General features: G+C 57.5%; 3 protein-coding genes across 3 annotated transcripts in view; all 3 read left to right on the top strand.

Annotated features, from left to right (window-relative positions):
• Window positions 1-26,808, top strand: part of TSPEAR (thrombospondin type laminin G domain and EAR repeats) — a 162,355-nt gene that overhangs the window by 123,360 nt on the left and 12,187 nt on the right. Inside the window, exons 3-9 of the mRNA XM_072807182.1 lie at window positions 14,833-15,071; window positions 17,078-17,168; window positions 18,648-18,804; window positions 20,322-20,453; window positions 21,117-21,343; window positions 22,939-23,125; window positions 24,225-24,454. Of these exons, the coding sequence (XP_072663283.1) occupies window positions 14,833-15,071; window positions 17,078-17,168; window positions 18,648-18,804; window positions 20,322-20,453; window positions 21,117-21,343; window positions 22,939-23,125; window positions 24,225-24,454 (1,263 nt within the window). The remainder of the gene's footprint in view (window positions 1-14,832; window positions 15,072-17,077; window positions 17,169-18,647; window positions 18,805-20,321; window positions 20,454-21,116; window positions 21,344-22,938; window positions 23,126-24,224; window positions 24,455-26,808) is intronic.
• Window positions 4,261-8,159, top strand: LOC140621388 (uncharacterized). The gene is made up of 2 exons (XM_072806441.1): window positions 4,261-5,159; window positions 8,099-8,159. Exons 1-2 carry the CDS (start codon window positions 4,261-4,263, stop codon window positions 8,157-8,159), a joined length of 960 nt encoding a protein of 319 aa, XP_072662542.1.
• LOC140621387 (uncharacterized) lies at window positions 12,928-13,759 on the top strand. The gene has a single exon (XM_072806440.1). It carries the CDS (start codon window positions 12,965-12,967, stop codon window positions 13,757-13,759), a length of 795 nt encoding a protein of 264 aa, XP_072662541.1. The 5' UTR covers window positions 12,928-12,964.

The raw sequence follows: 26,808 nt of genomic DNA, 5'->3' as shown, positions 1-26,808 counted from the left end.
AGTGCTAACAGGTCTTTAGGATTTCCTACATATAAGATCATAGCATCTGTGAACAGAGGTGATTTTTTTTTCCTTTCTAATTTAGACTGCTTTTATTTATTTTATTGTCTAACTACTCTCCTAGAGCCTCCAGTACTGTGGTGATTAGAAGCAGGAAAAGTGGGCATCCTGTGTTGTTTTTGATCTTAGAAAAAAAGCTGTCTTTACCCATTGAGTGTGTGTGTGCTGTGGGGTTTTCACATACATATTTTATTATGTTGAGATAGCTCCTTCTATTACTAATTTGTTGAGTGTTTTGACCATGAAAGAGTCTTGAATTTTGCCAGATGCTTTTTCTGTATCAGTTGAGAGGATCGTGTACTTTCTTCTTTACTCTGGAAATGTGGGGTTTTCTATTGACTGAATTTCATATGTGGAACCGTCCTTGAATTCCAGAAGTCGATACAACTTTTTGGTTGTTGCATATAATCCTTTGCCTATGCTGCTGAATTCAGTTTGCTGGTATCTTGTTGAGGTCTTTTGCATCATTGTTCATGAGGGTATTGGTTTGTGGTTTTCTGTTCTTATCATGTCTTTGACTGGCTTTGTTATCAGGGTAATGTAAACCTCATAGAATGAATGGGGGACTCTTCCACCTTGTTTAATCTTTTTTAAAAAAAGACTAAAGTGAACAAGGATTAATTGGTAAAAAAAAAAAAAAAACTGTGAACCTGATATAAGGCATCTGTTGAAAACTTACAGACAATAAAAGAAAAGCAAAAAGAAAAGAAAACTTACAGCCAACACCATGCCTAGCTGTAAAAGACTGAGAGCTTTCCTCTAAAGATGAGGAAGAGGATACAGACGTCCTTTCTCACTGCTCCTACTCAACATCATTCCGAAGTCCTATCCATGCAACAAGCAAGAAAAAGAAATAAAAGGCATACATGTCAGAAATTAAGAAATACGATGGTCTCAGGGATCCGTGGGTGGCTCACCAGTTTAGCACCTGCCTTCAGCCCGGGGCATGATCCTGGGTTCCTGGGATCAAGTGCCACATCAGGGTCCCTGCATGGAGCCTGATTCTCCTTCTGCCTCTGTCTCTCTCTGTCTCTCATGAATTAATAAATAGAATCTGCTCTGTCTCTGTCTCTGTCTCTCATGAATTAATAAATAGAATCTTAAAAAAGAATACAATGCTCTTGGATCGATTCCCACGTCGGCTCCCGGTGCATGGAGCCTGCTTCTCTCTGCCTGTGTCTCTGCCTCTCTTTCTCTCTCTGTGACTATCATAAATAAATAAAAATTAAAAAAAAAATACAATGCTCTCTATTCACAGAGGACATGACTGTCCACATGGAAAATCCCCAAGAATCCACACAAATCTCCCAGAACTATCAGAGAGTTTAGCAAGGTTGAAGTGTGCAAGTCTAAAATAATTAAAATTAAGTGCATTTCTATATAGTAGCAACAAATATTTGGAATTGAAAAATGTTGCTTAAAGGTGTGATTTGCAATAGAATAAATGGTGAAAACTGAGGTATACATCTCAGAGAATATGGACATATGAGGACTATCAAAGTACTGATGAGAGAAGTTTAACAAGCTGTAAGTAAATGGAGAGCTAGACCATGTTCACAGGTTGGAATATTGTTATGGTGTCAGTGACCTCCAGCCTGGTCTATAATAGGTTCAAGGCAATCCCGATCCACATCCGGTAGGAGCTTCCCGTCCATATGAGCAAGCTAACTCTAAAATTATTTGGAAAGGCAAAGGAGCTCAAGTATCCACATCATTTGAAAATGAAGAACAAAGTTGGAAGACTTCGCCACTTGACTTCAAGATTTCCTATAAAGTTACAGTAATCAAGACGACGTGATGTTGGCAAAGGGATATAATTACGTAGACTAATGAAACAGAATAGACACATAGATCCCCATGAATACAGTCAGCTGATTTTTGACAGAAACCCAAAGTCAAGTTAAAGACAGAAGTGTACTGGGAACAACTGGACTTCCCAAATGCAAAAAAACAAAAAACAAACAAACAAAAAAAAACAGAGAAAGGAGACTTGACCCATACCTCAGACTTAGTATAAAAATTCAATAAAAATGATCATAGACCTAAATGTAAAATGTAAGCATTTTAAGCATTTAGAAGAAAACACTAGAGGAAATCCTTGTGAAATCTCTGTGTTGAGCAGAGTTCTTAGGCTTAAAACCAAAAGCTTGGTCTGAAAAAGAAGAAAATTGATAAGTTGGTCTTTACCAATATTAAGCCATTTTGCTCTTCAAACCACGCTGTGAAGAGCGTGGAGAGAGAAGCCACGGAGTTGCAGAAAATATTTGCAAGTCACATCTGAGCAAAGTACAGCTGACCCTTGAGCAACACGGGTGTGGACAGCTACTGCCCACTCAGACGCGGTGTTTCCGGGAAATACATGTCCTTCCGTGCATGTGTTTTCTCTTCCTGCTGACTTTTGTACGAACATTTTCTTCTCTAGCTCACGAGTCGATGTGTCCATGGACTCTGCGTTGTCAGTAGGGCTTCGGGTCCACAGGACGCTGTTAGCAGTTTCGTTTCTGGGCAGTCAGGGCTCGAGGCGGTTGGCACCCTACACTCCCACGTTATTCGAGGGTCAACTGTACTCATGTTCCAAAATGCGGAAAGAGCTCTCAAAATGCAATGTCAAGGACACCTAAAACAGGACGAGGCCTGCACTTTGAAGAAACGCGCAAAAGACGCAGGAGATGGCAAATACGCCCGTGAAAAAGAGGCCCAACACCATTCCTCATCAGGGAGATGCAAACTGAAGCCGCAGCGAGACACCCTTAGACGCCTCTCAGAAGGGCCACCGGGGACAAGCCTGACCACGCCCGGCGCTGGCGGGGACGCGGGGAGTGGGGCGCTCGAACAGCGCCGGGGGACTGCAGTGTCACACACCCCTGGGGACACATGGGGGCAAGTAGCGTGGTAAGGAATCTCGGTCGGCATTGGGCATCAGGGCATCGCAAACTAAATCCGGTAAGATGCCACCGCACACCAATGGCTGATATTCAGTAATTTTAAAAACCTGGCACGTCCAGGGCCGGCAAGGATGCAGAGGCGCGGAACTGCCCTGTGCCGCGCATGGGGGCTGGTGTGGAGGGTCGGAGACGCAAGGGGACTTCGGCGGGCACGTGGCGGCCTTGGGCGTCCGCCAGGTCTCAGCGCTGCGCACCTGCCAGCGCGTCCCCTGTGGGGGGAGGACGGCGGACGGGAGCACCTGCTCGGCTCGGGGAGGTCACGCGGGCAAAATTCCTCTCCCTGGAGAACCTGAGGACCGCAAGCTTTTGGCAGATTTTTTTTTTTTTTTTTGCTCTTGATTATCTTTTATGTTCTACTTCTCTTCGTTTTTGCTGGTTGAGTTTTACCGGCCTGGTGGTCCCGATGCTTTCCGGGCGGTGCACGCGAGGCAGTTTCCAGAACAGCTGTAGTGTCCCAAGGGCTTTACCTTCAGGACCCTGGATGGCTCCGGGGACCCAGAACTGAACTCACCTCCCCTGGTCCCAGGGTTGCCGTGCGGTGCCGATCTCTCTGAAAGCACCTGGGGTGCTCGGGTGGCTGGGATGTTGGGATTCAGCAGCGGGCCTCGACCCGCACGTTCCCTGCACCTCATCCCACGTCTGCTCAGCTGTCCCCATCTGGAGACCCCATTTCCCTCTGTTCGGAGAATTGTTCCCCGTGGCGGATCTTTCTGGAAATCTCCTGATGAAGGCTGGATTTGGACATCATCCACTCCCCTTGCGGCCTCCACATCCCACCTGCGAGCCCCTCATCAGCCCCCGACCGCCCTTGCCACCGGGCGCCCTCCGTGAGTGCAGGGGACACCCCGCAGCTCACTGGCACCCCATGGCCCTCATGGAGGCTGTGGCCCTCAGGGCCCACGGGCAACCGTCCCCCACCCGGAGGGCGGCCTTGGCGGCTACACGGCCCGCGACTCAGGGCCCCCGGTGCCCCCAGTGCCCCCGGCTGTTTGCTCCAGACGGACACCCTCGGGGTCCTCGACTCCCACGGGCATTTTTAGGGCAGCAAAGTCCTTCCTGTAAATACAGCAGAATAATAAGCACTCGCAGGACTCGGGCAAAACACCAACGAGGAAGGGGAAGTCTCGGGAGCCTGTCGCTGGACAGCACGCGCCAGGGCCATATAAAGGCCGCCGGACCAGCACCTCGCACACTCACACGCACACCCACACCCACACACTCACAGGCACCCACACCCCGCCCCAGCACCCACACCATGGCCGCCTCCACCCTGTCCGTCTGCTCCAGCGACCTGAGCTACGGTGGCCGCGTCTGCCTGCCCGGCTCCGGCGACTCCTGCCCCGACCCCTCCTGGCAGGTGGACGACTGTCCCGAGAGCTACTGCGAGCCCCCCTGCTGCGCCCCGGCCTCCTGCCTGACCCTCCTCTGCACCCCTGCGAGCTGCGGGTCCAGCCCCTGTCCACCAGCCTGCCCCGGCTCCTGCCAGCCCTCGTGCGGCAGCTGCTCCCCCTGCCAGGAGGGCTGCGGTGTGTCTGTCTGCTGCAAGCCCGTGTGCTGCACCCCGGTCTGCTGCAAGCCCGTCTGCTGTGAAGCATCCCCTTGCTCAGCCTCCCCCTGCTGCCAGCAGTCTAGCTGCCAGCCCTCCTGCTGCAGCTCCTCCCCCTGCCAGGAAGACAGCTGTGTGTCTGTCTGTTGCAAGCCCGTCTGCTGCACCCCTGTCTGCTGCAAGCCCGTCTGCTGCACCCCTGTCTGCTGTAAGCCCGTGTGTTACACCCCTGTCTGCTACAAGCCCGTCTGCTGTGAAGCATCCCCTTGCTCAGCCTCCCCCTGCTGCCAGCAGTCTAGCTGCCAGCCCTCCTGCTGCAGCTCCTCCCCCTGCCAGGAAGACAGCTGTGTGTCTGTCTGCTGCAAGCCAGTTTGTTGTACCCCTGTCTGCTGCAAGCCCGTCTGCTGCACCCCTGTCTGCTGCAAACCCGTCTGCTGCCAGGCCTCCCTCTGCTGCCAGGCCAGCCCCTGCAGACCCTCTTCCTGCGTGTCCCTCCTCTGCCGCCCCGTGTGCAGACCTGCCTGCTGTGCATCCCCCTCCCTATGCCAGCCCATCTGCCGCCCCCAGGCCTCCAGCGTGTCCCTGCTGTGCCGTCCCGTGTGCTCCCGCTGATGGGACACGTGACCCTGGGGCTCTGAGCTCAGGTCCCAACCCAAGGATGCTGGGCCTCCCGGCCACCCCTCAGCCCAGCCCTTACCTGTGCTAGGTAGCTGCCCCCACCCAAGACGGGGTCCCCCTGGGTGTCCACTCTCCTGAGCTGACTTCACCTCCTCCCTCCTAAGAACGCTGACCCTGCGGCTCTCCGGGGCTCCTGCCCCCGGGACACACCTCCACCTGCACTGGGTCACCTGCCTTCCCTCCCAGTTCTTCTGCTCGGCTCTGGTCACCTGGCCTCACCCTCCGACCTGTTGGCACCTCCCCAGACCCCAATAAACTCACTTCACCCGCTGACCTGCTTCCTTTCATCTGACTCTCACGGGGGTGGGGTGCCCGGGTTTGGACCTGACAGTGGTCTCGTCCTGCCTAAACATCTCTGGGAGTAAGGATGAGAGGTCCCCAAGGGTAGGGCCCAACTGCTCTGGTCAGGGCTGCGGGGTGGGTCTCCCGCCCTGGCGTAGGATGGTCAGGGCTGCTGGGCACCACATGCGTCCCCGGGGCTCCGGAGCCTGGCCACCTGCACATGGGGCGAGGCCTGGGGCGCCGGGCCGGGGCCCATCTCCACCCACCACCCCAGCTGGGCAAAGCGGCCCAGACAGCCGGCCTTGGGGCTGCGGGCAGCACAGCTCCTGGGGGCCTGGGGTCCTCCCGAGTGCTGTTCTCATCCCCTGGAGAGGTGGCAGGCTGTGGGATGCAGGTTGCTGCCAAGATGGGGTAATAGGACTGGATACCTTCCCACCTGGGCCAACCCAGAGCCCTGACAAGACCCTGAAGCCAGCGTGTCAGGTTCAGGACCCGAGGAGCACGGGACAACCACAGCGGGGAAGGAAAAGCACAAGGTGCTTATCGCCGTTGGGGCTCTCACCCCCTGGAGAATATTTCTGGCCCCATGCAGGAGGGCCACCCCAGCGGAGCTCCGGGCACCCTCAAGTTCACAGATGGCCTTGGGCACTGGGGGAGGCACAGGCAGCCAGTGTTTGGGTCTGGGGTCCCCGTCACAGTCCGGGGTCGCTCTGTGCCCCACCCCACCCTTCCGGTGCAGCCCGCGGCACCTGTTGGCGTAGCATCTCCACCCTGGGTCCTTCCAGGGACCTCCTAGGGCAGGATGCACAGACAGCGCGGGGACTCCGTGGGTGGATTTTTTATTCCCGCCGGGGTGTGTAAATTTCCTCTGCGTCTCTTCACGGTGTGAACGCTCCCTTCCTCTTATTCTTCTTTTTTAAAATTTGTCTCTATTGATGCCAAATGCACGTAACACCACATCTACCCTCTTAACCGTCCTCAAGCATACAGTTCAGGGGTGCTAAGCACGTTCTTGACGTGGGGCGACCATCCCGCCGCCGGTCCCCCAGACTCTTCCATTCTTGGGAAAATGAAGCCGCGTCCCCGTGGGACACAGACTCGCCATCACCCCTCCCGCCGCCCCTGTCACGCACCCTCACTCCTCTGTTCCCGAAGCACCTCAGAGAAGGGGGGTCACGTCCTAGTTGTCTCTCTGTGACTGCCCTGTGTCTCCGGCCTCGAGGTCCTCATGCCTCACCCACATTGGAGTCAGACTCGCTTCCTCTTTAAGGCTGAACACTGTTCCGCGGGCGGGACCGCGTTTGCTTCTCTACTCATCCCTCGGTGGACGCTTGGGCCGCTCGACTCTAGCTCTTGTGAATGATGCCGCTGTGACCACGGCTGTCAGAGATCTCCTTGAAGGCCTGCTTCCAGTTCTCTTGAGCAAATGCCCGTATAAGTGCTGGACCGTGTGGTAATTCTACTGTTCATCTTTTGAAGAACCACCGTACTAATTTCCATAGTGGCCGTGGCCAGTTCACGTTCCCACTCACAACCCCAAAGGGCTTCAATTTCTCCACATCCTCATCAACACTTGCTATCTTCTTCTTGCATATATATCATATACACTATCTCCTCGTTGTGATAATATTTACATAAATATTATATATTTATCCTAATGGGTGTAAAATGGGTGGCTTCTCATTGGACTTTTGATGCGCATGTCTCTAATGATGAGCGATGTTGAGCATCTTTTCATCTGCTCATTGGTCACATACCTTGTACGTCTTTGGAAAAACGTCTATTCAAGTCCACTGCTTGTTTCTGAATGGGGTGGTTTGGCTTTTTGTTATTGAGTGTTGGGAATTCTCTGAACATTTTAGATATGAATCCCTTAACGGAACGTGATTTTCAAATGTTTTCTCCCATTTCTCTGGGTTATGTTTTATTCTCCATTGGTATTGTCTTTTGAGGCGAAAATATTTAAAATTTTCGTGAACTCCAAGTTTTTTATTTTTTATGTTGCTGTGCCTTGCTATCATATCCAGGACATCACTGTGGAACCCAGTGTTGTGAAGCCTTCATCCTGTGTTTTTGTTTTCTTCCAAGAGTTTTATAGTTTTAGGTCTTCCATTTGTGTCATGGATCTGTTTTGAGTTCATTTTTGTGTGTGGTGTGAGGTAGGGGCCTTTCATTCTCTTGCATGTGGATAGTCAGTTTTCCTGGCACCGTTTTTTGAAAAGACTGTCCTTCCTCCATCGAATGGACTTGGTATCCTTGTGAAAAATGATTTGACCTGAATGTGAAGGTTTATTTCTGGACTCTATGCTATTCCATTAGTTTACATGGCCGCCCGTTTTATGCCAGTACCACCCTGTGTTAATTATTGTAGCTTTGTGCCTTTGAAATCAGGAAGTGTATGTCCTCTGGCCTTGTTTTTTCAGAATTGTTCTGACTATACAGAGATTCCATGTGAGTTTGAGGGGTTTAATGTTTCTGTAAAAACATCATTGAGGGCAGCCTGGGTGGCTCAGCAGTTTAGCGCCACCTTCAGCCCAGGGTGTGATTCTGGAGACCCGGGATCGAGTTCCTCTTCTGGCTCCCTGCATGGAGCCTGTTTCTCCCTCTGCCTCTCTCTCTCTCTCTCTCCTTGTCTCTCTCATGAATAAATAAATAAAAATCTTAAAAAAAATCATTGAGATTTCAATAGCAATTGTATCACGTCCGTAGATTGCTTTGGGTAGTATTGACGTCTTAGCAATCCTGAGCCTTCCAACCTGTGAACATGGAATGTCTTCCCATTGAATCATGTCTTCTTTACCATCTGTCAGCAACGTTTTTTAGGTTTCATCATCCAGGCTTTTGCCTCCGTGGTTAATTCCCTTTATTTTATTCTTTTTGGATGCAATGGTAAGTGGAATTGTTTTTATAATTTGCTTTTTGGGCTGTTCATTATAGGTGTATAGAAATGCAACTGATTTTTGTGCATTGACTTTGTATCCTGCCATCTTTCTGAATTCATTCCTAGTGCTAACAGGTCTTTAGGATTTCCTACATATAAGATCATAGCATCTGTGAACAGAGGTGATTTCATTTTTTCCTTTCTAATTTAGACTGCTTTTATTTATTTTATTGTCTAACTACTCTCCTAGAGCCTCCAGTATTGTGGTGATTAGACGCAGGAAAAGTGGGCATCCTGTGTTGTTTTTGATCTTAGAAGAAAAGCTGTCTTTACCCATTGAGTGTGTGTGTGCTGTGGGGTTTTCACATATATATTTTATTATGTTGAGATAGTTCCTTCTATTACTAATTTGTTGAGTGTTTTGACCATGAAAGAGTCTTGAATTTTGTCAGATGCTTTTTTTGTATCAGTTGAGAGGATCGTGTACTTTCTTCTTTACTCTGCGAATGTGGGGTTTTCTATTGACTGATTTTCATATGCGGAACCGTCCTTGAATTCCAGAAGTCGATACAACTTTTTGGTTGTTGCATATAATCCTTTGACTATGCTGCTGAATTCAGTTTGCTGGTATCTTGTTGAGGTCTTTTGCATCATTGTTCATGGGGGATATTGGTTTGTGGTTTTCTGTTCTTATCATGTCTTTGACTGGCTTGTTATCAGGGTAATGTAAACCTCATAGAATGAATGGGGGACTCTTCCACCTTGTTTAATCTTTTTTAAAAAAAGACTAAAGTGAACAAGGATTAATTGGAAAAAAAAAAAAACAACTGTGAACCTGATATAAGGCATCTGTTGAAAACTTACAGACAAAAAAGGAAAGAAAAAGAAAAGAAAACTTACAGCCAACACCATGCCTAGCTGTAAAAGACTGAGAGCTTTCCTCTAAAGATGAGGAAGAGGATACAGACGTCCTTTCTCACTGCTCCTACTCAACATCATTCCGAAGTCCTATCCATGCAACAAGCAAGAAAAAGAAATAAAAGGCATACATGTCAGAAATTAAGAAATACGATGGTCTCAGGGATCCGTGGGTGGCTCACCAGTTTAGCACCTGCCTTCAGCCCGGGGCATGATCCTGGGTTCCTGGGATCAAGTGCCACATCAGGGTCCCTGCATGGAGCCTGATTCTCCTTCTGCCTCTGTCTCTGCTCTCTCTCTCTGTCTCTCATGAATTAATAAATAGAATCTTAAAAAAGAATACAATGCTCTCTATTCACAGAGGACATGACTGTGCACATGGAAAATCCCCAAGAATCCACACAAATCTCCCAGAACTATCAGAGAGTTTAGCAAGGTTGAAGTGTGCAAGTCTAAAATAATTAAAATTAAGTGCATTTCTATATAGTAGCAACAAATAATTGGAATTGAAAAATGTTGCTTAAAGGTGTGATTTGCAATAGAATAAATGGTGAAAACTGAGGTATACATCTCAGAGAATATGGACATATGAGGACTATCAAAGTACTGATGAGAGAAGTTTAACAAGCTGTAAGTAAATGGAGAGCTAGATCATGTTCACAGGTTGGAATATTGTTATGGTGTCAGTGACCTCCAGCCTGGTCTATAATAGGTTCAAGGCAATCCCGATCCACATCCGGTAGGAGCTTCCCGTCCATATGAGCAAGCTAACTCTAAAATTATTTGGAAAGAAAAAAAAATTATTTGGAAAGGCAAAGGAGCTCAAGTATCCACATCATTTGAAAATGAAGAACAAAGTTGGAAGACTTCACCACTTGACTTCAAGATTTCCTATAAAGTTACAGTAATCAAGACAACGTGATGTTGGCAAAGGGATATAATTACGTAGACTAATGAAACAGAATAGACACATAGATCCCCATGAATACAGTCAGCTGATTTTTGACAGAAACGCAAAGTCAAGTTAAAGACAGAAGTGTACTGGGAACAACTGGACTTCCCAAATGCAAAAAAAAAAAAACAAACAAAACAAACAAACAAAAAAAAAAACAGAGAAAGGAGACTTGACCCATACCTCACACTTAGTATAAAAATTCAATAAAAATGATCATAGACCTAAATGTAAAATGTAAGCATTTTAAGCATTTAGAAGAAAACACTAGAGGAAATCCTTGTGAAATCTCTGTGTTGAGCAGAGTTCTTAGGCTTAAGAACCAAAAGCTTGGTCTGAAAAAGAAGAAAATTGATAAGTTGGTCTTTACCAATATTAAACCATTTTGCTCTTCAAACCACGCTGTGAAGAGCATGGAGAGAGAAGCCACGGAGTTGCAGAAAATATTTGCAAGTCACATCTGAGCAAAGTACAGCTGACCCTTGAGCAACACGGGTGTGGACGGCTGCTGCCCACTCAGACGCGGTGTTTCCGGGAAATACAAGTCCTTCCGTGCATGTGTTTTCTCTTCCTGCTGACTTTTGTACGAACATTTTCTTCTCTAGCTCACGAGTCGATGTGTCCATGGACTCTGCGTTGTCAGTAGGGCTTCGGGTCCACAGGACGCTGTTAGCAGTTTCGTTTCTGGGCAGTCAGGGCTCGAGGCGGTTGGCACCCTACACTCCCACGTTATTCGAGGGTCAACTGTACTCATGTTCCAAAATGCGGAAAGAGCTCTCAAAATGCAATGTCAAGGACACCTAAGAAAGGACGAGGCCTGCACTTTGAAGAAACGCGCAAAAGACGCAGGAGATGGCAAATACGCACGTGAAAAAGAGGCCCAACACCATTCCTCATCAGGGAGATGCAAACTGAAGCCGCAGCGAGACACCCTTAGACGCCTCTCAGAAGGGCCACCGGGGACAAGCCTGACCACGCCCGGCGCTGGCGGGGACGCGGGGAGTGGGGCGCTCGAACAGCGCCGGGGGACTGCAGTGTCTCACACCCCTGGGGACACATGGGGGCAAGTAGCGTGGTAAGGAATCTCGGCTCGGCATTGGGCATCAGGGCATCGCAAACTAAATCCGGTAAGATGCCACCGCACACCAATGGCTGATATTGAATAATTTTAAAAACCTGGCACGTCCAGGGCCGGCAAGGATGCAGAGGCGCGGAACTGCCCTGCGCCGTGGGTGAGGGTGCAAACGGCAGAGGCACCTGCAAAAGAGTTGGGCCGTTTCGTGTCGCATCCAACACGGCCTCCCTGTGGCCCATCTGCGCCACCCCCGGGTGTGTACTCAGGACAAACAGACGCTCCAGCCGGGTAAACGCCTGCGCGCATGGCAGCAGCTGTGTTCATACCCGCAAGCACGGGAGGCGCAGGAAACGTCCTTCCCACGACAGGATGGCGGGATCATGGTGGGTCCCTGCGGGAGGCCGAGTCCCGCCCAAGCGCCTGCCCCTCCAGTGAAGGAAGCAGCCCCGGGCGGCTGCGCACCGGATGTAGGTGACTTTCTGGAAAAGACCTAACTGTAGTGAAGGAGTCAGGGCTTGCAGGGGCCTGGGGTGGAGGGACGGGGACGCAAGGGGACTTCGGCGCGGCACGTGGCGGCCTTGGGCGTCCGCCAGGTCTCAGCGCTGCGCACCTGCCAGCGCGTCCCCTGTGGGGGGAGGAGGGCGGACGGGAGCATCTGCTTGCCTCGGGGAGGTCACGCGGGCAAAACTCCTCTCCCTGAAGAAGCTGAGGACCGCAAGCTTTTGGCAGATTTTTTTTTTTTCTCTCGATTATCTTTTATGTTCTACTTCTCTTCGTTTTTGCTGGTTGAGTTTTACCGGCCCGGTGGTCCCGATGCTTTCCCAGGTGGTGCACGCCAGGCAGTTTCCAGAACAGCTGTAGTGTCGCAAGGTCCCCTGGTTGGCTCCGGGGACCCAGAATTGAACTCACCTCCCCCGGTCGCAGGGTTGCCGTGTGGTGCCGATCTCTCTGGAAGCACCTGGGGTGCTCGGGTGGCTGGGATGTTGGGATTCAGCAGCGGGCCTCGACCCGCCCGTTCCCTGCACCTCATCCCACGTCTGCTCAGCGGTCCCCATCTGGAGACCCCATTTCCCTCTGTTCAGAGAATTGTTCCCCGTGGCGGATCTTTCTGGAAATCTCCTGATGAAGGCTGGATTTGGACGACATCATCCACTCCCCTCGTGGCCTCAACATCCCACCTGGGAGCCCCTCATCCGCCCCTGACTGCCCTGGCCACCGGGCGCCCTCCGTGGGTGCAGGGGACGCCCCGCAGCTCATGAGCACCCTGTGGCCCTCATGGAGAATGTGGCCCTCGGGGCCCGCGGGCAACTGTCCCCACCCGGAGGGCGGCCTCAGCGGCTACACGACCCGCGACTCCCGGGCCCCCGGTGTCCCCGGCTGTGGGGGTCCTCGGCCCCGACGGGCATTTTTAGGGCAGCAAAGTCCTTCCTGTAAATACAGCAGAATAATAAGCACTCGCAGGACTCGGGCAAAACACCAACGAGGAAGGGGAAGTCTCGGGAGCCTGTCGCTGGACAGCACGCGCCAGGGCCATATAAAAGCCGCCGGCCCAGCACCTCGCACACTCACACCCACACCCGCACCCACACACTCACCCGCACCCACACCCCGCCCCAGCACCCACACCATGGCCGCCTCCACCCTGTCCATCTGCTCCAGCGACCTGAGCTACGGCGGCCGCGTCTGCCTGCCCGGCTCCGGCGACTCCTGCCCCGACCCCTCCTGGCAGGTGGACGACTGTCCCGAGAGCTACTGCGAGCCCCCCTGCTGCGCCCCAGCCTCCTGCCTGACCCTCCTCTGCACCCCTGCGAGCTGCGGGTCCAGCCCCTGCCCACCAGCCTGCCCCGGCTCCTGCCAGCCCTCGTGCGGCAGCTGCTCCCCCTGCCAGGAGGGCTGCGGTGTGTCTGTCTGCTGCAAGCCCGTGTGCTGCACCCCCTTCTGCTGCAAGCCCGTGTGCTGCACCCCTGTCTGCTGCAAGCCCGTGTGCTGCACCCCCGTCTGCTGCAAGCCCGTCTGCTGCACCCCTGTCTGCTGCAAGCCTGTGTGCTGTGAGGCATCCCCTTGCTCAGCCTCCCCCTGCTGCCAGCAGTCTAGCTGCCAGCCCTCCTGCTGCAGCTCCTCCCCCTGCCAGGAAGACAGCTGTGTGTCTGTCTGCTGCAAGCCTGTCTGCTGCACCCCCGTGTGCTGCAAGCCCGTGTGCTGCACCCCTGTCTGCTGCACCCCCGTCTGCTGCAAACCCGTCTGCTGCCAGGCCTCCCCCTGCTGCCAGCCCAGCCCCTGCAGACCCTCCTCCTGCGTGTCCCTCCTCTGCCGCCCAGTGTGCAGGCCCGCCTGCTGCGCCTCCCCCTCCCCCTGCCAGCCCAGCTGCTGCCCCCAGGCCTCCAGTGTGTCCCTGCTGTGCCGTCCCGGGTGCTCCTGCTGATGGGGCACGTTCCTCCGGGGCGCTCAGCTCAGGCCCCACCCAGGGACGGTGGCCTTCCCAGGTGTCCACTCTCCTGAGCTGACTTCACCACCTTCCTCCTAAGAACGCTGACCCCGTGGCTCTCCGGGGCTCCTGCTCCCGGGACGCACCTCCACCTACTCTGGGTCACCTGCCTTCCCTCCCAGTTCCTCTGCTCTGGTCACTTGGCCTTGCCCTCCAACCTGTGGGTCCCTCTCAAGTACCCCAATAAACTCACTTCACCAGCTGACCTGCTTCCTTTTATCTGACTCTCATGGTGGTGACCGTGTGGGCGCTGGGGCTTCCTGGCTGAGGCCGAGTAGCCGCAGGCGCCCCGGGAAGTCTGCGTGTACCTGGGCTGCTCTGCGGGTGGGTCCCGGCCGTGTCGTTGCCTCATGTCCCCCAGAGCCTACTGCCGGCCTTCAGCGAGGGAGGGCGGCTGGGTCATATGGCCTCTTCCTGTCACCGTTTCCAGGGCCCCCGCACTGTTTTCTACCTCAGCCCTTCAGGGCTGCACTGACCTTGTCACTGTGGTGGGCCCTGCCCTGCCTCCCCTCCTGGCCCTCCCCTGTCCCTCCCTCCCGGGCCTAGCCTCCCCTCCCCTCTTCTCCCCTGCCCAGACTCCTCTCTGGTTATCACCTGCCCAGCCTCCCCTGCCCCTCCCTCCCCTGCCCAGCTTCGTCTCCCCCTGCCTCCTCTACCCCTCCCTCTCCTGCCCAGTCTCCCCTGACCCTCCTCCCCTGCCCACCCTCCCTTGCCCAGCCTCCCCTCCCCCTCTCTTCCTTGCCCAGCCTACCCTCCCCTCTCTCTCCCCTGCCCAGCCTCCCCTCCCCTTCTGTCCCCTGCCCAGCTCCCCACACCATCACCTGCCCAGCCTCCCCTCCCCCGCCCAGCCTCCCCTTCCCCCCTCCCCTGCCCAGCCTCCCCTGTCCAGCCTCCTCTCCCCCCTCTCCCCTCCCCCTCTCTCAGGCCTCCCCTGCCTAGCCTCCCCTCCCTGTCTCTCCCCTGCCCCTCCCTCACCTGTCCAGCCTCCCCTGCCCCATGCTCTCTTTCAGAAGAACGAATACCTGTTCACTGTGGTGGCGGAGGAGCCCGACGCCCTGCTGCTCGGCCTGCGGTACTCGCCCACCCGGCTGCACTTCCTCTTCCTGAGCCAGGACGCGGCGGGAGCCTGGCAAACGCGAGTGACTTTCCGCAGTCCCACCCTGATGGACAGCCAGTGGCACACGCTGGTCTTGGCCGTGTCGGAAGGCTCCTTCTCCCTCACCACGGACTGTGGCCTCCCGGTGGACATGTAGGTGGCAGGATGCGGCGGGCAGGCCAAGGGGGCCGGGGGCCACCCGCCAAGATGCGGCCCCGGGCTGCGGTGCAGGGCGGCGGTGCAGGGCGGCTGGCCCGGCTGCGGCTGGCGTCGTGCAGTGTGCACCGGGGCGCTCGGGCCTGTGGGCCAACAGCCGTCGGGGGCATCCCTGAGGCAGGAGTGTGGGGTCGTCAGCAGGGTCGGGGACCAGACCGTCCTCCGGAAGGGCCGCGGCGGGTGGGGGGGCCGATGCAGGTGCCCAAGCTGAGGGCACTGGACGTGGCGGGGGAAATGTGCCCTGCAGCATGTGGTCACCATCATGACAGGCCGCAGAGGAAGGTCACAAAGCTCAGGCACCAGCGCCAAGATGAAGTCTTGACTCGAACCCAGCTCCTGCTGTGCCATTTTCAACACATCCCTTGACTTAAGACTCAGTTTGCTTGTCTGGGTTGACGGAGTGACATAATGGGGTGCAGAACAATCTATCCGGTAACTTCGACCCAGCCCCAGAAGCCTGAGTCCATACCCTGTCCCGCCGTCACCTGGTCGCCAGGCTGGACCAGGGCGCATGGGTCCCCACAGCCCCGTCATGGAGTGATGACCCCTGTCGCCCTCAGCTTCCATCCTGGCTCAGTGGGGCTGGAGACTCTTTTTCTTTTTTTTTTTTTAATCAGAAATTGTCCAGCTTACATAAAATCGATCATTATTCCAAATATTATTTGCAAAGGCAGACTCTCACTCTGCTTTGTTACCATGGAACTGACTCCATAATAAAAAAAAATCCTTGACAGTCATACACTTCGTTTAAATAAGTCTCTACTACAAGCGCCACCCCCCCATGCCCTCAAGTACATCAGGGCCTTTGCCGGGTGATGACAGTGGGGACCCAGCAGGGGGAAGGCTCTCTGATGGGGACGTGCAGGGGCCAAGGAAGGGGACGGAAGGAGCCAGGGCTGCAGCCACTGGTGGCCAAGGAGGAACCCGGGCCCTGCGGTCAGGCTTCCAGGCCTTGTGGGAGCCACGGAGGGCACCCCTGTGATCAGAGCTCTGGTGGCAGCACAGGGGATCCTGGGATGGCGGTCAGGATTGGCCTCACCATGGCCAGCTGCAGCCAGACGCAAGCCCGGAAGGAGCAGGTGATCTTACGGGAGGATATGGCACCGAGGAGCAGGAGGGGACAGTAGGAGAAAGCACATGTCTGGTTCATCAGCTCCAGAGGCTCCGGCCAGGACGTCCCTTCCAGCATGTGCCCACCGTGCCCCCCCACCCCAAGTGTTCAGCTTCCATGTCCGAGTCAAGACCCAGCTCCGGCCACATCTTCCAACACTTCCCAGGCCACCAGCAAGGATCCCTCCTCACCAGACGTCATCTGTGCCCCCCAGGCTTGGTGGAGGGTGGGCAGGCGGGGGACCCAATGCCAGTCTGAGCCATCTGAGGTTCCCGAGAGATGGAGGAGCCACTCTGCAGCCACACTTTTGCAGAAGACTCTTGTCCTGGGGCAAGGAGCATCCCTCAGATGCAGGTCCCCCAGAACCAGGGAATGGGACCTTGCTTGGAGACGGCGTCCTTGCAGGTGTGATCAGGTGAAGCTGAGGTCCTACTGGAGTAGGGCAGGACCTGGTCCAGAGTCTGGGGTCCTTATAAGAGGAGGAGAGGCACAGAGAGGGCCACGTGAAGACAGAGGCAGTGGGGGGTGGGGGGAGGGTGACGCGTGCTATAGCCAGGGAAGACCAGAAGCCCCCAAAAGTTGGAAAAGCTGAGATAAACCTCCCCCGGAGCCTCCAGCGGGAGCACGGCCCTGCAACACCTTGATCTCACCCTTCTGGCCTCCAGATCCCTGGACCACCTGCCGTCTGAGCCCTGACGATGAGCGTGTAGTTTGTTACAGTCGCCCCGGGAAACTGAGACCCCTCACGTGCTGCTTCTCCCTGTCCTTTTCTGTGTAAACGGGCCGTGACCCTGCTCCCTACGGCCCTAAAACCAAATTCAACTGTTTTCAGAATGGCCGACGTGCCCTTCCCGGCCACCCTGTCGGTGCGAGGAGCCCGATTCTTCATCGGCAGCCGGAAGAGGACCAAAGGCCTGTTCACGGTAAGGAAGGAAGGGGCTGCCTGTCTGGCCTCCCAACAGCAGCGCTCACAGAGGGGCTGTCACTACAGGCCTGGTGTCCTCACGCTCTGATTCAAAAGATGGGTGTGCATGCCACGTAGGACCAGGAGCCCTGGGGTACACTAGGGCCCCGTTCTTGCCAGGCACATTTCCCCATGTTCTTTCTTCCTGGCACACTCGCCCCACTGCCAGCGCAGCTCACACCCTACACCCTCAGGGCCCTGCTCCATGTCCCCTTCCATGGACACCTTCTCCTGCCACTTAGAGAAGATGAGACTTGTACCCAGCCCCTTCCCCTGGTTGTCTTCTCCCCCGTAGCCCTGACGGCCCTCAGACCAGCTGTGCATTTGCTCATTTCCTATCTCTCCCCTAGAGTGCAGGTGAAGGACCTTGTTGCATGAGTGTAGGGGCTCTTGTTCCCTGCTCTGTCCAGTGCCTAGCTCCATGCCTGATACATGGCAGGTGCTTGGTGAATATTTACGGATGGCGCGCTTGGGTGGATGGATAGATGGGTAGCTGGAGGGGTGCGCGGGTGGACATATGGATGAGTGAGTGATGGATGATTGAATGGGTGGGTGGGTGAACATACAGAAGAGGGATGGATGGATGGATGGATGGATGGATGGATGAGTGAGTGACAGATGGCTGAATGAGTGGTTGGGTGAGTGAATATATGGAAGAGTGATGGATGGATGAATGAGTGGATGGACATATGGTGGATGAATGGATGGGTAGATGGATGGATGGATGGGTTAGATAGATGGACACATGGATGGATGAGTGAGTGATGGATGGATTGATGGATGGATGGACAGATGGATGGATGAATGAGTGATGAATAGACATATAGTGGATGGATGGATGGATGGATGGATGAATGGATGGATGGATGAGTGGCAGATGGAAGGATAGATGGATGGATGGATGGACATATGGATGGACGGATGAATGATGGATGGACATATGGTGGATGGATGGATGGGCTAGATGGATGGACACATGGATGGATGAGTGAGTGACGGATGGATGGACACATGGATGGATGAGTGAGTGACGGATGGATGGACATATAAATGAGTGGTGGATGGATGGATGGATGGATGGATGGGTGGATGGGTGAGTGATGGAAGGACATATGGTGGATGGATGGATGGGTGGATGGACAGACAGATGGACAGATGGATGGATGAGCAATGCAGCCCAGTCACCCGAGGTTGGTTCACAGGGAAAACCCCTTCTGTGACCACATTACCTTAGAACGGTGTATAGTTCTCTGCCCTTGCTCCAGTGCTCCCCACCCCCACAGCCAATGAGCAGACTCTTCTCTCGTAGCTCTCGAGGTGGCTAGACCCTCATCCCCATTCCCGCCTGGCCCCCAGGCTCTGGACAGGCTGAGTGAGCCCAGTGGTCCAGGTCCTCTCTGGAAGTGAGGTTCTAAACACGCTGTCCCTCTCTCTGCAGGGCCTGGTGAGGCAGCTGGTGTTGCTGCCCGGCTCGGACGCCACCCCGAGGCTCTGTCCCTGCAGGAGTGCCGAGCTGGCTGTCCTGTCCATCCCCCCTGTCCTGCAAGGTCCCTCGGGGAGGCCAGAAGATAATGAGGTGCTGAAATACCCCTATGGTTAGTAGGTCAAAGCCACCCACTGCCCCGCACTGACGGCAGACCCCAAGAGCTTTGTCACTTTCCGACCTCCCCTGGTAGCAAAGACGGGGGTGATTATCCAACTGACCTCCGAGGGTGCCCTCGCGGCTCTCCTTAGTGTGTGCTTGCGGGTTCTCCACGTTAAGTCACAGTTTGGACCGATTATGTAATTTATGTAATTTATGCAGCCCCTGGAGCAGCCAAATCTCTCCCACCACCCCTCAGCCCGCCCCTCCCGGGCCTCCTGGCCATGCTTCCCCGCTCAGGGGAGCCCCTCAAGGGCATCGGCCCTCACGGTCCAGTCCTGGGGTGGCTTCCAAACTCCAGAAGCACCGGCTGCTGCTCTTTATGTGCTCACGTTGGAGAGGCTAGAGACTGGGGCGCCTCGGTGGCTCAGTCGGTTCAGCAGCCGACTCTTGATTTCAGGTCAGGTCGTGATCTCAGGGTCGTGGGACTGAGGCCTGCATCAGGCTCTGTGCTCAGTGGGGAGTCTGGGGTTCTCTCTCTCCCTCCTTCCCTTCCCCCTGCTCCCATGTGTGCTCACGCTCTCTCTCTCCTTCTCCCTAAAATAAATAAACCTTGGAGAAAATGGTCTACAAATTGACGCAGTTTATTGTCATGACACTTTGAATAATTTTATAGCAAAAGTACGATTTTGAATGATTCCTTAGTTAACAGTACAATTTTGAATCATCTTTAAGTAAAAGAAGAGACACAGAGGAAGAGAATTTCCCCGCACAGAGAAAATTTTCAGGCCCTAAATGGGAATTTGCCACATCTGTCCAGTTCGTCCAGGAGGCAGGAGGCAGGAGTGCGAGCCCAGGCCTCCATTGGGCGCTGCATCCGGCCCAGGTGCTCTGGTCACAGCGCTGGCCGTCGGGTGCAGCACCCACGTCGCTGTAAGTCGGCTGCGCAGCATCTTCAGGATGAGTGGGCCTGGCCCTAGGGGAGGTGTGACCACCAGAGGACGGGGTCAGATGCCAAGAACTGGGCAACCACCAAGCTTAGGTAAACTGGCACCACAGAGTGACCGGTCTGAGAGGAGGGCAGGGCAGCTGTATAACGGCCAAAGCTTTTCTTGTTTCCTTTTTGTTTTTAAAGATTTTATTTATTTATTCCTGAGACACACAGAGAGAGACACACACACAGGCAGAGGGAGAAGCAGGCTCCCTGCAGGGAACCCGATGCAGGACTCGATCCCAGGACCCCGAGGTCACGCCCTGAGCTGAAGGCAGACGCTCAACCACTGAGGCTCCCAGGTGCCCCTGGCCAAGGATTTTCCAACGGAAGGAGGGCCGTGGTCCACAGTGGGGGGGAGGCAGCAGGGAGGCCTCGCACCGTCCGTCCCACTGTGCGGGGGCCTCGCTCCCTCCCCGGGGCCACGTGGAGACCCGTGTGTCCTCATGGGCCCCGCACGCAGAGGCAAAGGCAGGACCGCCTGGGCCAGGGGCCACCGCCCAGCTCCTGTACTCTGGACCCTCCTTGTCTCCCCCCAGAAACCGACTTGAAGGTGACGCTGGGGTCCCGGCCCCCGTGCACCAAAGCGGAGGACGCCCAGTTCTGGTTTGACGCGAGCCGGAAGGGGCTGTTCCTGTGTGTGGGCAGCGAGTGGGTCTCCGTGTTAGCAGGTGAGGCGGGCGGCGGGCTCCCCGGCCCGGGAGTCAGGGTTACCTGGGAATAGGGAGCGGCCCCCCAGGACAGCAGGCCCGCGCACAATTTCATTGGATCGTGTGTCCTCTGGGCATGGCACGTGGGGGGCGGGCTTGTTGCGCTCCCCTCGTCCGGGTCGAGTCCCCGAGGCCCCGAGGGGGCAGCCTCGTGGCACCGCGTGTGCCCTTGGGATCTCAGATGCTGGAGATCGTCATTCCCGAGTGCGTCCCGCGGGGCCTTCCCGCGTGGGGACAAGGGTGCTCGGGACCCTCGCCCGCGGGGATCGGGAGCCGCCTGCAGCGCTGCTCACCCGCCTGGAGCCCAGTCCCTCGGGCACCAAGCAGTGAGCGTGGGAAGCATGGAGGAGGGACCCAGGCCACCCCGTCATGTCACGGGGCCTCCGCACACCCCACACCCGCGCAGACGCTAGGGCCCCTCTGCCGGCCTCTGTGTGCGGGTGAGACGCGCTCGGGGCAGCTCGCCGTCCGGAGACCCCCGACGGGGGCCAGGGCCGCGGCCTCGGGGCTCGGGCTCGGGCTCGGGGCTCGGGGCTCGGGGCCTGGGGCCTGGGTCGCGCTCCCCGACGGCCGGTGGCCTCCGTTCCGGGCGGCGTGACCGGGGCTGCACGGTTCTCTCACCAGCCAAGGAAAAGCTGGACTATGTGGAGGAGTACCAGAGCCTGTTCACCAGCTCGGAGACGCTGGGCATCGAGGTCTTTGCCATCCCCGAGGCCGGGCTCTTCGTCGCAGCCGCCAACCGGAAGGCCGCGTCCGCCATCTACAAGTGGACGGACGGAAAGTTCGCCTCGTACCAGAACATTCGCACGCACCAAGCGCAGTCCTGGCGACATTTCACCATCGGGAAAAAGGCAAGTCTGCTTCCAGCCACTTTCTTTTTTTTTTTTTTTTTAAGATTTTATTTATTCATTCAAGAGAGACACACAGAGAGAGGCAGAGCCACAGGCGGAGGGAGAAGCAGGCCCCATGCAGGGAGCCGGACGTGGGACTCGATCCCGGGACCCCAGGATCATGCTCCGGGCTGCAGGCGGCGCTAAGCCGCTGAGCCACCCGGGCTGCCCTCCAGCCTCCTCCTCTCAATCCTTTTTATCTTGGGAAAACCCCGAGTCCAGACGTTGGCTCTGCTCGTGTAGTCGGGAAAGTATTTCTCGTGGTTTCAAAGTCCTGCTCCGGTTCTAAGCAGCTTTCACAGTCACTTAGCGGGGCCTCTAAGTCCAGGATGTGAAGTCTGGTTTCCTACAAAATAGGAGGCACGACCGTTCCCGAGCGGCCGCCCGGGTCCAGGTAACCCATCGGGGCTAAATTAACAGCTTGTGGGCTCCCAGGAGCGGGTCCACAGCGTGGAAATCATTGGCGACAGAGACACTCACTCCGCGGACTCTGTATCCAAACGGAGGGGGCCGGGCCCGGAGGTGAGGGTGTGGGACCCCTCCCGCGGGCAGCCCCTGCGCAACCACGGCCGGAGGGGCCGAGGGCTGCCCCCAGCACGACACATTCTCTGATCAGCGCCCCCTGCCCCCTGGACCCCAGGGGGAGAGTCCTGGGGCCGCCCTCCTGTGCCTCCCGCATCGCTCGCTGACCGGAGCCAGGTGCGGCCTGTCCTCAGCTGGGCCCACCCGAGCATGAGCAGGAGCGGGACGGACAGGCCTCTGCGCTCCTGTTGCTCACAGAGCCCCCCCCCGCCCCCCCGAGGCCCAGCCGTGCCCGAGCCCAGCGTGGCGAATGGCTGGCTGGCGCTCTGGCCTTTTGGTTGGCGACATTTTTTTTTTTAAGATTTTATTTATTTATTCATGAGACACCCAGACTGACAGGCAGAGACACGGGCAGAGGGAGAAGCAGGCTCCCTGCGGGGAGCCCGATGCAGGACTCGATCCCAGGACCCTGGGTCACGTCCTGAGCCGAAGGCCCCAGGTGCCCCGGTTGGCAACATTTTCGTTACAAAAAATGCTGACTTCCCATCAAAGAAATACCAGGAAATTCAGAAAAACAAGGTGGGGCAGGTCTGTCCTGTCCCCGTTCAGGTGTGGGGCTTGCTGAGCGCACACTTGCTTCTGTGTTCCGCGGGTGTGCCCCCCCCGCCCCGCGCCCAGCCGGCTTGGCCCCGGGTTCCTCAGAGGGGAGGGGACGGGAAGGGAGTTTTTTGTCTGTTTTTAAAGAAATGCTGATGAGGTACGGGCACCTGTGCGCCACACTCGGCCACACTCGGCCACGCGACAGGCGCGTGCTTCCCAGCGGAGGCGGCCCGGGGTGCTCTGCTCACCCCGGGGACAAGGACCACTCTGTGCATGAAGCGTCCCTGAGTCTGGGCACCACGGGCCGGCGAAGAGACACGTTAGGGGCGGATCCGCAGAGACGGGGCGGGCGGACAGGGACGCGGGTGCTCGGTGGCCTCAGCGCCGGCCCGGGCACAGACGGCAGGAACCAGGCTCGCGGGCGTGTGTTTCAGGTGTTCCTGGCCGTGGCCAATTTTGAGCCGAATGAGAAGGGTCAGGAGTTCTCCGTCATTTACAAATGGAGCCAGAGAAAGCTGAGGTTCACGCCGTACCAGCGGGTCCCCACCCACAGCGCCCGGGACTGGGAGGCCTTCGAGGTGGCCGGGGAGCACTTCCTGGCCGTGGCCAACCACCGGGAAGGTAGGCTGCGGCCTTGCGTGGGAGGAGACCCCGGGGGGCGCCCCCTGCACCCCCTGCACCCCCCCAGGGCCTGCTTTCACCCCGTTAACAGACTGCAATAAACCGCACCTGGCCCGGGTCTCCGGGCTTGGCCCTCTGACAGCGGCGTCCCGGGCCGAGGCACCTGAGCATCTTCTCCCCGTCCAGGTGGGGAGACAGAGGCAGTGTGTGGGCACCCAGGACGGGGGTCATGGGAGCGTGGGCCACCTGGCCGCGCACACCGCCTCATCTCAAACTAACAGACCAACCAACTAAGTAACTGGCCTCCTCGTGGGAGGAGTTGGCTGCAATCGGTGTGGAGGCGAGCGCTTGCCCGGCAGCCGAGGTCCCGCAGAGGGACGGTGGTGGGGACGCCGTGCTGGAGAGTCGGTGCTGGCTGTTGTCTCCTTGGGGACAGGCTCCTGCCTTCTGGACGCAGGCTCCGTGATGCAGGGGGTGCAGGGGGTGCAGGGGCACAGGCCCGGCAGAGGCCAGGGGGCTGGTTTCTGGCCCAGCGACGGCCTGCGTGAGCACAGCTGGCCCCTCCCGGGGAATGGGAGAGGGCAGGGTCGGAGGCAGCGGGCCCTGGAGGGCATCTCTGGCCAGGCCTCGGCCCCAACGGGCCAGGGAGCTCCATAGGGGCCTGGGGAGGAGCGCCTGTCCCCCCGCTCCTGGGCAGGGGGACCCCAGAGGCCTGCTAACCAGTGCTCCTTGGGAAGTGGGTGTCCTGAGAGAGGCTGGCCCAGCCAGGGGGGCTCCAGGGAGAGTGATGTAGGGACGGGGCTTCTGGGTAGAGGAACAGAAGGTGTGAAGGCCTGACCTGTGGGTGACGGCGAGAGCTGCGGGGTCCTGGGCAGTGTGAGAGGGGAGGCAGGGAGGGTGGGGTCCCGTCTCTAAGGGACACAGGGAGGACTTTCATCTGGGCACAGGGGCAGGGAGCATGGGGGTGGCCAGGGGGATGACTGCCGTGGAGGGACCCCCAGGGCCTGGGGCAGGGGCAGGGCCAGGGCAGGGCTGCACCGAGGCCACTGCAGGGCCTCAGTCGTCTGCCTCCCTCCCTCACCGGCCGCTCGGCTTGCAGGTGACAACCACAACATCGACAGTGTCATCTACAAGTGGAACCCGAGGACCCGCCTCTTCGAGGCCAACCAGACCATTGCCACGTCGGGCGCCTACGACTGGGAGTTTTTCACCGTGGGGCCCTACTCCTTCCTGGTGGTGGCCAACGCCTTCAATGGCACGTCCACGAAGGTGCACTCCCACCTGTATGTCTGGCTCCTTGGCTCCTTCCAGCTGTTTCAGGCCTTCCTGGTAAGAAGCCGGGGGGACCCCCACGTCGAGCCTCCAGCAGGCCGCGTGGCAGTGGGAGACAGAGGACACAGGACTGGGGCCCCAAGAACCAGGACAAGCGCCCGGCCCCTGACCCTCACCCCAGACCCTCCCCACCAGAGCACTGCCCCCTGCGTATGGCTCAGGGTGAGGTGTTCCCTGTTACCCCGAGTGAAGCCTGGGGAGCCCTAAAGCGAGGCAGGAGGGTGCCCTGGCCCTGCCCTCCCTCTGGCACAGAGCTTTTCCAGGCAGCGCTGGGGGCTCGGCGGGCCTTGTGGCCCCTGGGCAGGCCTCAGCCAATGACTGGCCCTTCCATGAGTGTCAGGCTCCTGCCTGGGGCAGCCGGGCAGCAGGCCCCTGACCTGACCCCGACCTGGCCCCCGACCTGGCCCCTGACCTGGCCCTTGACCTGGCCCTTGACCTAGCCTGACCCGACCCTGACCTGGCCCCGACCTGGCCCTTGACCTGGCCTGACCAGACCCTGACCTACCTCCTGACCTGGCCCGACCTGACCCAGACCTGGCCCTTGACCTGGCCTGACCTGGCCCTGATGGCCCTGACCCTGCCCCTGACCTGCCTGACCTGGCCCCAACCTGACCCAGACCTGGCCCTTGACCTGGCCTGACCTGGCCCCAAACTGGCCCTGACCTGGCGCGTGCAGGGGAGGGGCAGCACGGTCCGCTTCCCCTCAGAACGCGGATGTCCCTCAGCTGGCTGCACATGCCGGTGAAACCTTTGAGTCGAGCGAGGCACGAGTATCTCTCTGGGTGGATGGCGCTGGGCGCCCCGGGGAGCCATCGTGCTGGCCCTGGTCCTGGCTCGAGGGCCGAGGATCTTGGAGGGCCGCACAGGTGCCAGGCGGGTGCACACGGGCCATCTCAGGAGGCGGGGCTGGAGCTGGCGGCCCACCTGTGTTCCTGATGGAGCTGTGGGCACTCCCTCTACGTGCTGGGATCGTCATGGAGAGGCTGTCACCGCCAACACGACGCCTTCCTCCCTGGATCCTTCCGGAACACCCCTTTGCTCGTTTATCTGGCCCTCATTCACCCAGCAGAAATGCGCTGAGGGCTCCCTGAGCCTTGGGGTGGGGACCCCGTTGGCGTTCGACGTCACTGGTGGAGGAGGGAACGCGCTGAACCCCCTCCCGTCGGGTCTGCAGGGAAACGGGGAGGGCGGTGGGGGCTTTGCTAGGCAGCCCCTGCACGGAGGCCCCGAGGCCCGGAGGCTGCCCTCAGGGCGGGTCTCAAACGCAAGGAGGGATGATGTCCCGGAGCGCAGGCTCCTCCGCGGGCCATTCCCTCCGCCATCCAGGTGACACCCACTCGCTGCCCCGCACCCCTCAGAGCATGCAGTGCGGTCAGGGCACCCGGTCCAGGGTCCGCGGCAGGCGGTTCCCTCAGGCAGGGACGTGAGGACCAGCCCCCGAGGGGGAGGGCCGCTGCGGGAGGGCAGTCGGGGCGCGGTGCCCCGCAGGTGGAAGGCGGCCTCCGCCAAGAGCCGCACGCGAGGGCACCCGCACCGTGCTATGGCCAGGGCGGCCGTGCCCAGTGTGCATGGGGCGGGGCAGTGCCAGGGCGAGACAAGCACGTCGGGGGAGCCGGTTCCCGAGGGCCGTGGTGGGACCAGGGGGCCCGATGTGAGCAGGGAGGCAGCACGACCCCAAGATTGCTGGCAGGAGGACGACCCTCCTGGGGCTGCCGATTCCCGAGAGGGACCCCCGGGAGGAGTGGGACTGGGGTGGCCCGCGGCTTTCTGGTCCTCACCCCGGGTTTGGGCAGGGCCGTGGCCTGCGTTTGGCGTGAACACGGTTCCTGCCGTGGGTCGGAGCGCACGTTGAGATCATCGCCCCGCGGCTCCCACGCCGTGATCCTCCGCCTCCTCCGCGGGAGCCAAAGGCCAGGTCCGGAAGCTGTTCTTCCTCGCGGCACTTCATCGGGGCGGCGAGCAGGTGCCGCGGCTCCCGGGGGCCCGGCCCGCCAGGGACACATGCCACCCGCCGCCATCCTCACCCGTCACGGGGCAGACGGCGAGGGGTCTCCGGGATTTGATAAAGGACCCGAAACTGTGGTAGTCGGGCTGCAGTGTAGACACACGCCCGCACTGGACGAAGCCGAGCCAGCCCCAGAAACACGAGGGAGGCTGAAGCCTGGTAGTCGCCGTCAGAGGTATCCAAGCAGACTCCGTGTTTATAAAGTGGCTGCGGGTGCCATGAAAGGACAGTCCTCGGGTCTTAAAAATACGGTCGCTGCCCATATAAGAAGATACTCGTCAACCGCACTGGAAAATGAAGGCGGGGGAGACTTCTAGAATGTGGAGCAAGAAGGTGAGGGAGGGAG

Source organism: Canis lupus, chromosome 30, assembly GCF_048164855.1.
Source record: "Canis lupus baileyi chromosome 30, mCanLup2.hap1, whole genome shotgun sequence".
Taxonomy (NCBI): Eukaryota; Metazoa; Chordata; class Mammalia; order Carnivora; family Canidae; genus Canis; species Canis lupus.
This window is presented reverse-complemented; position numbering and strand designations above follow the sequence as displayed.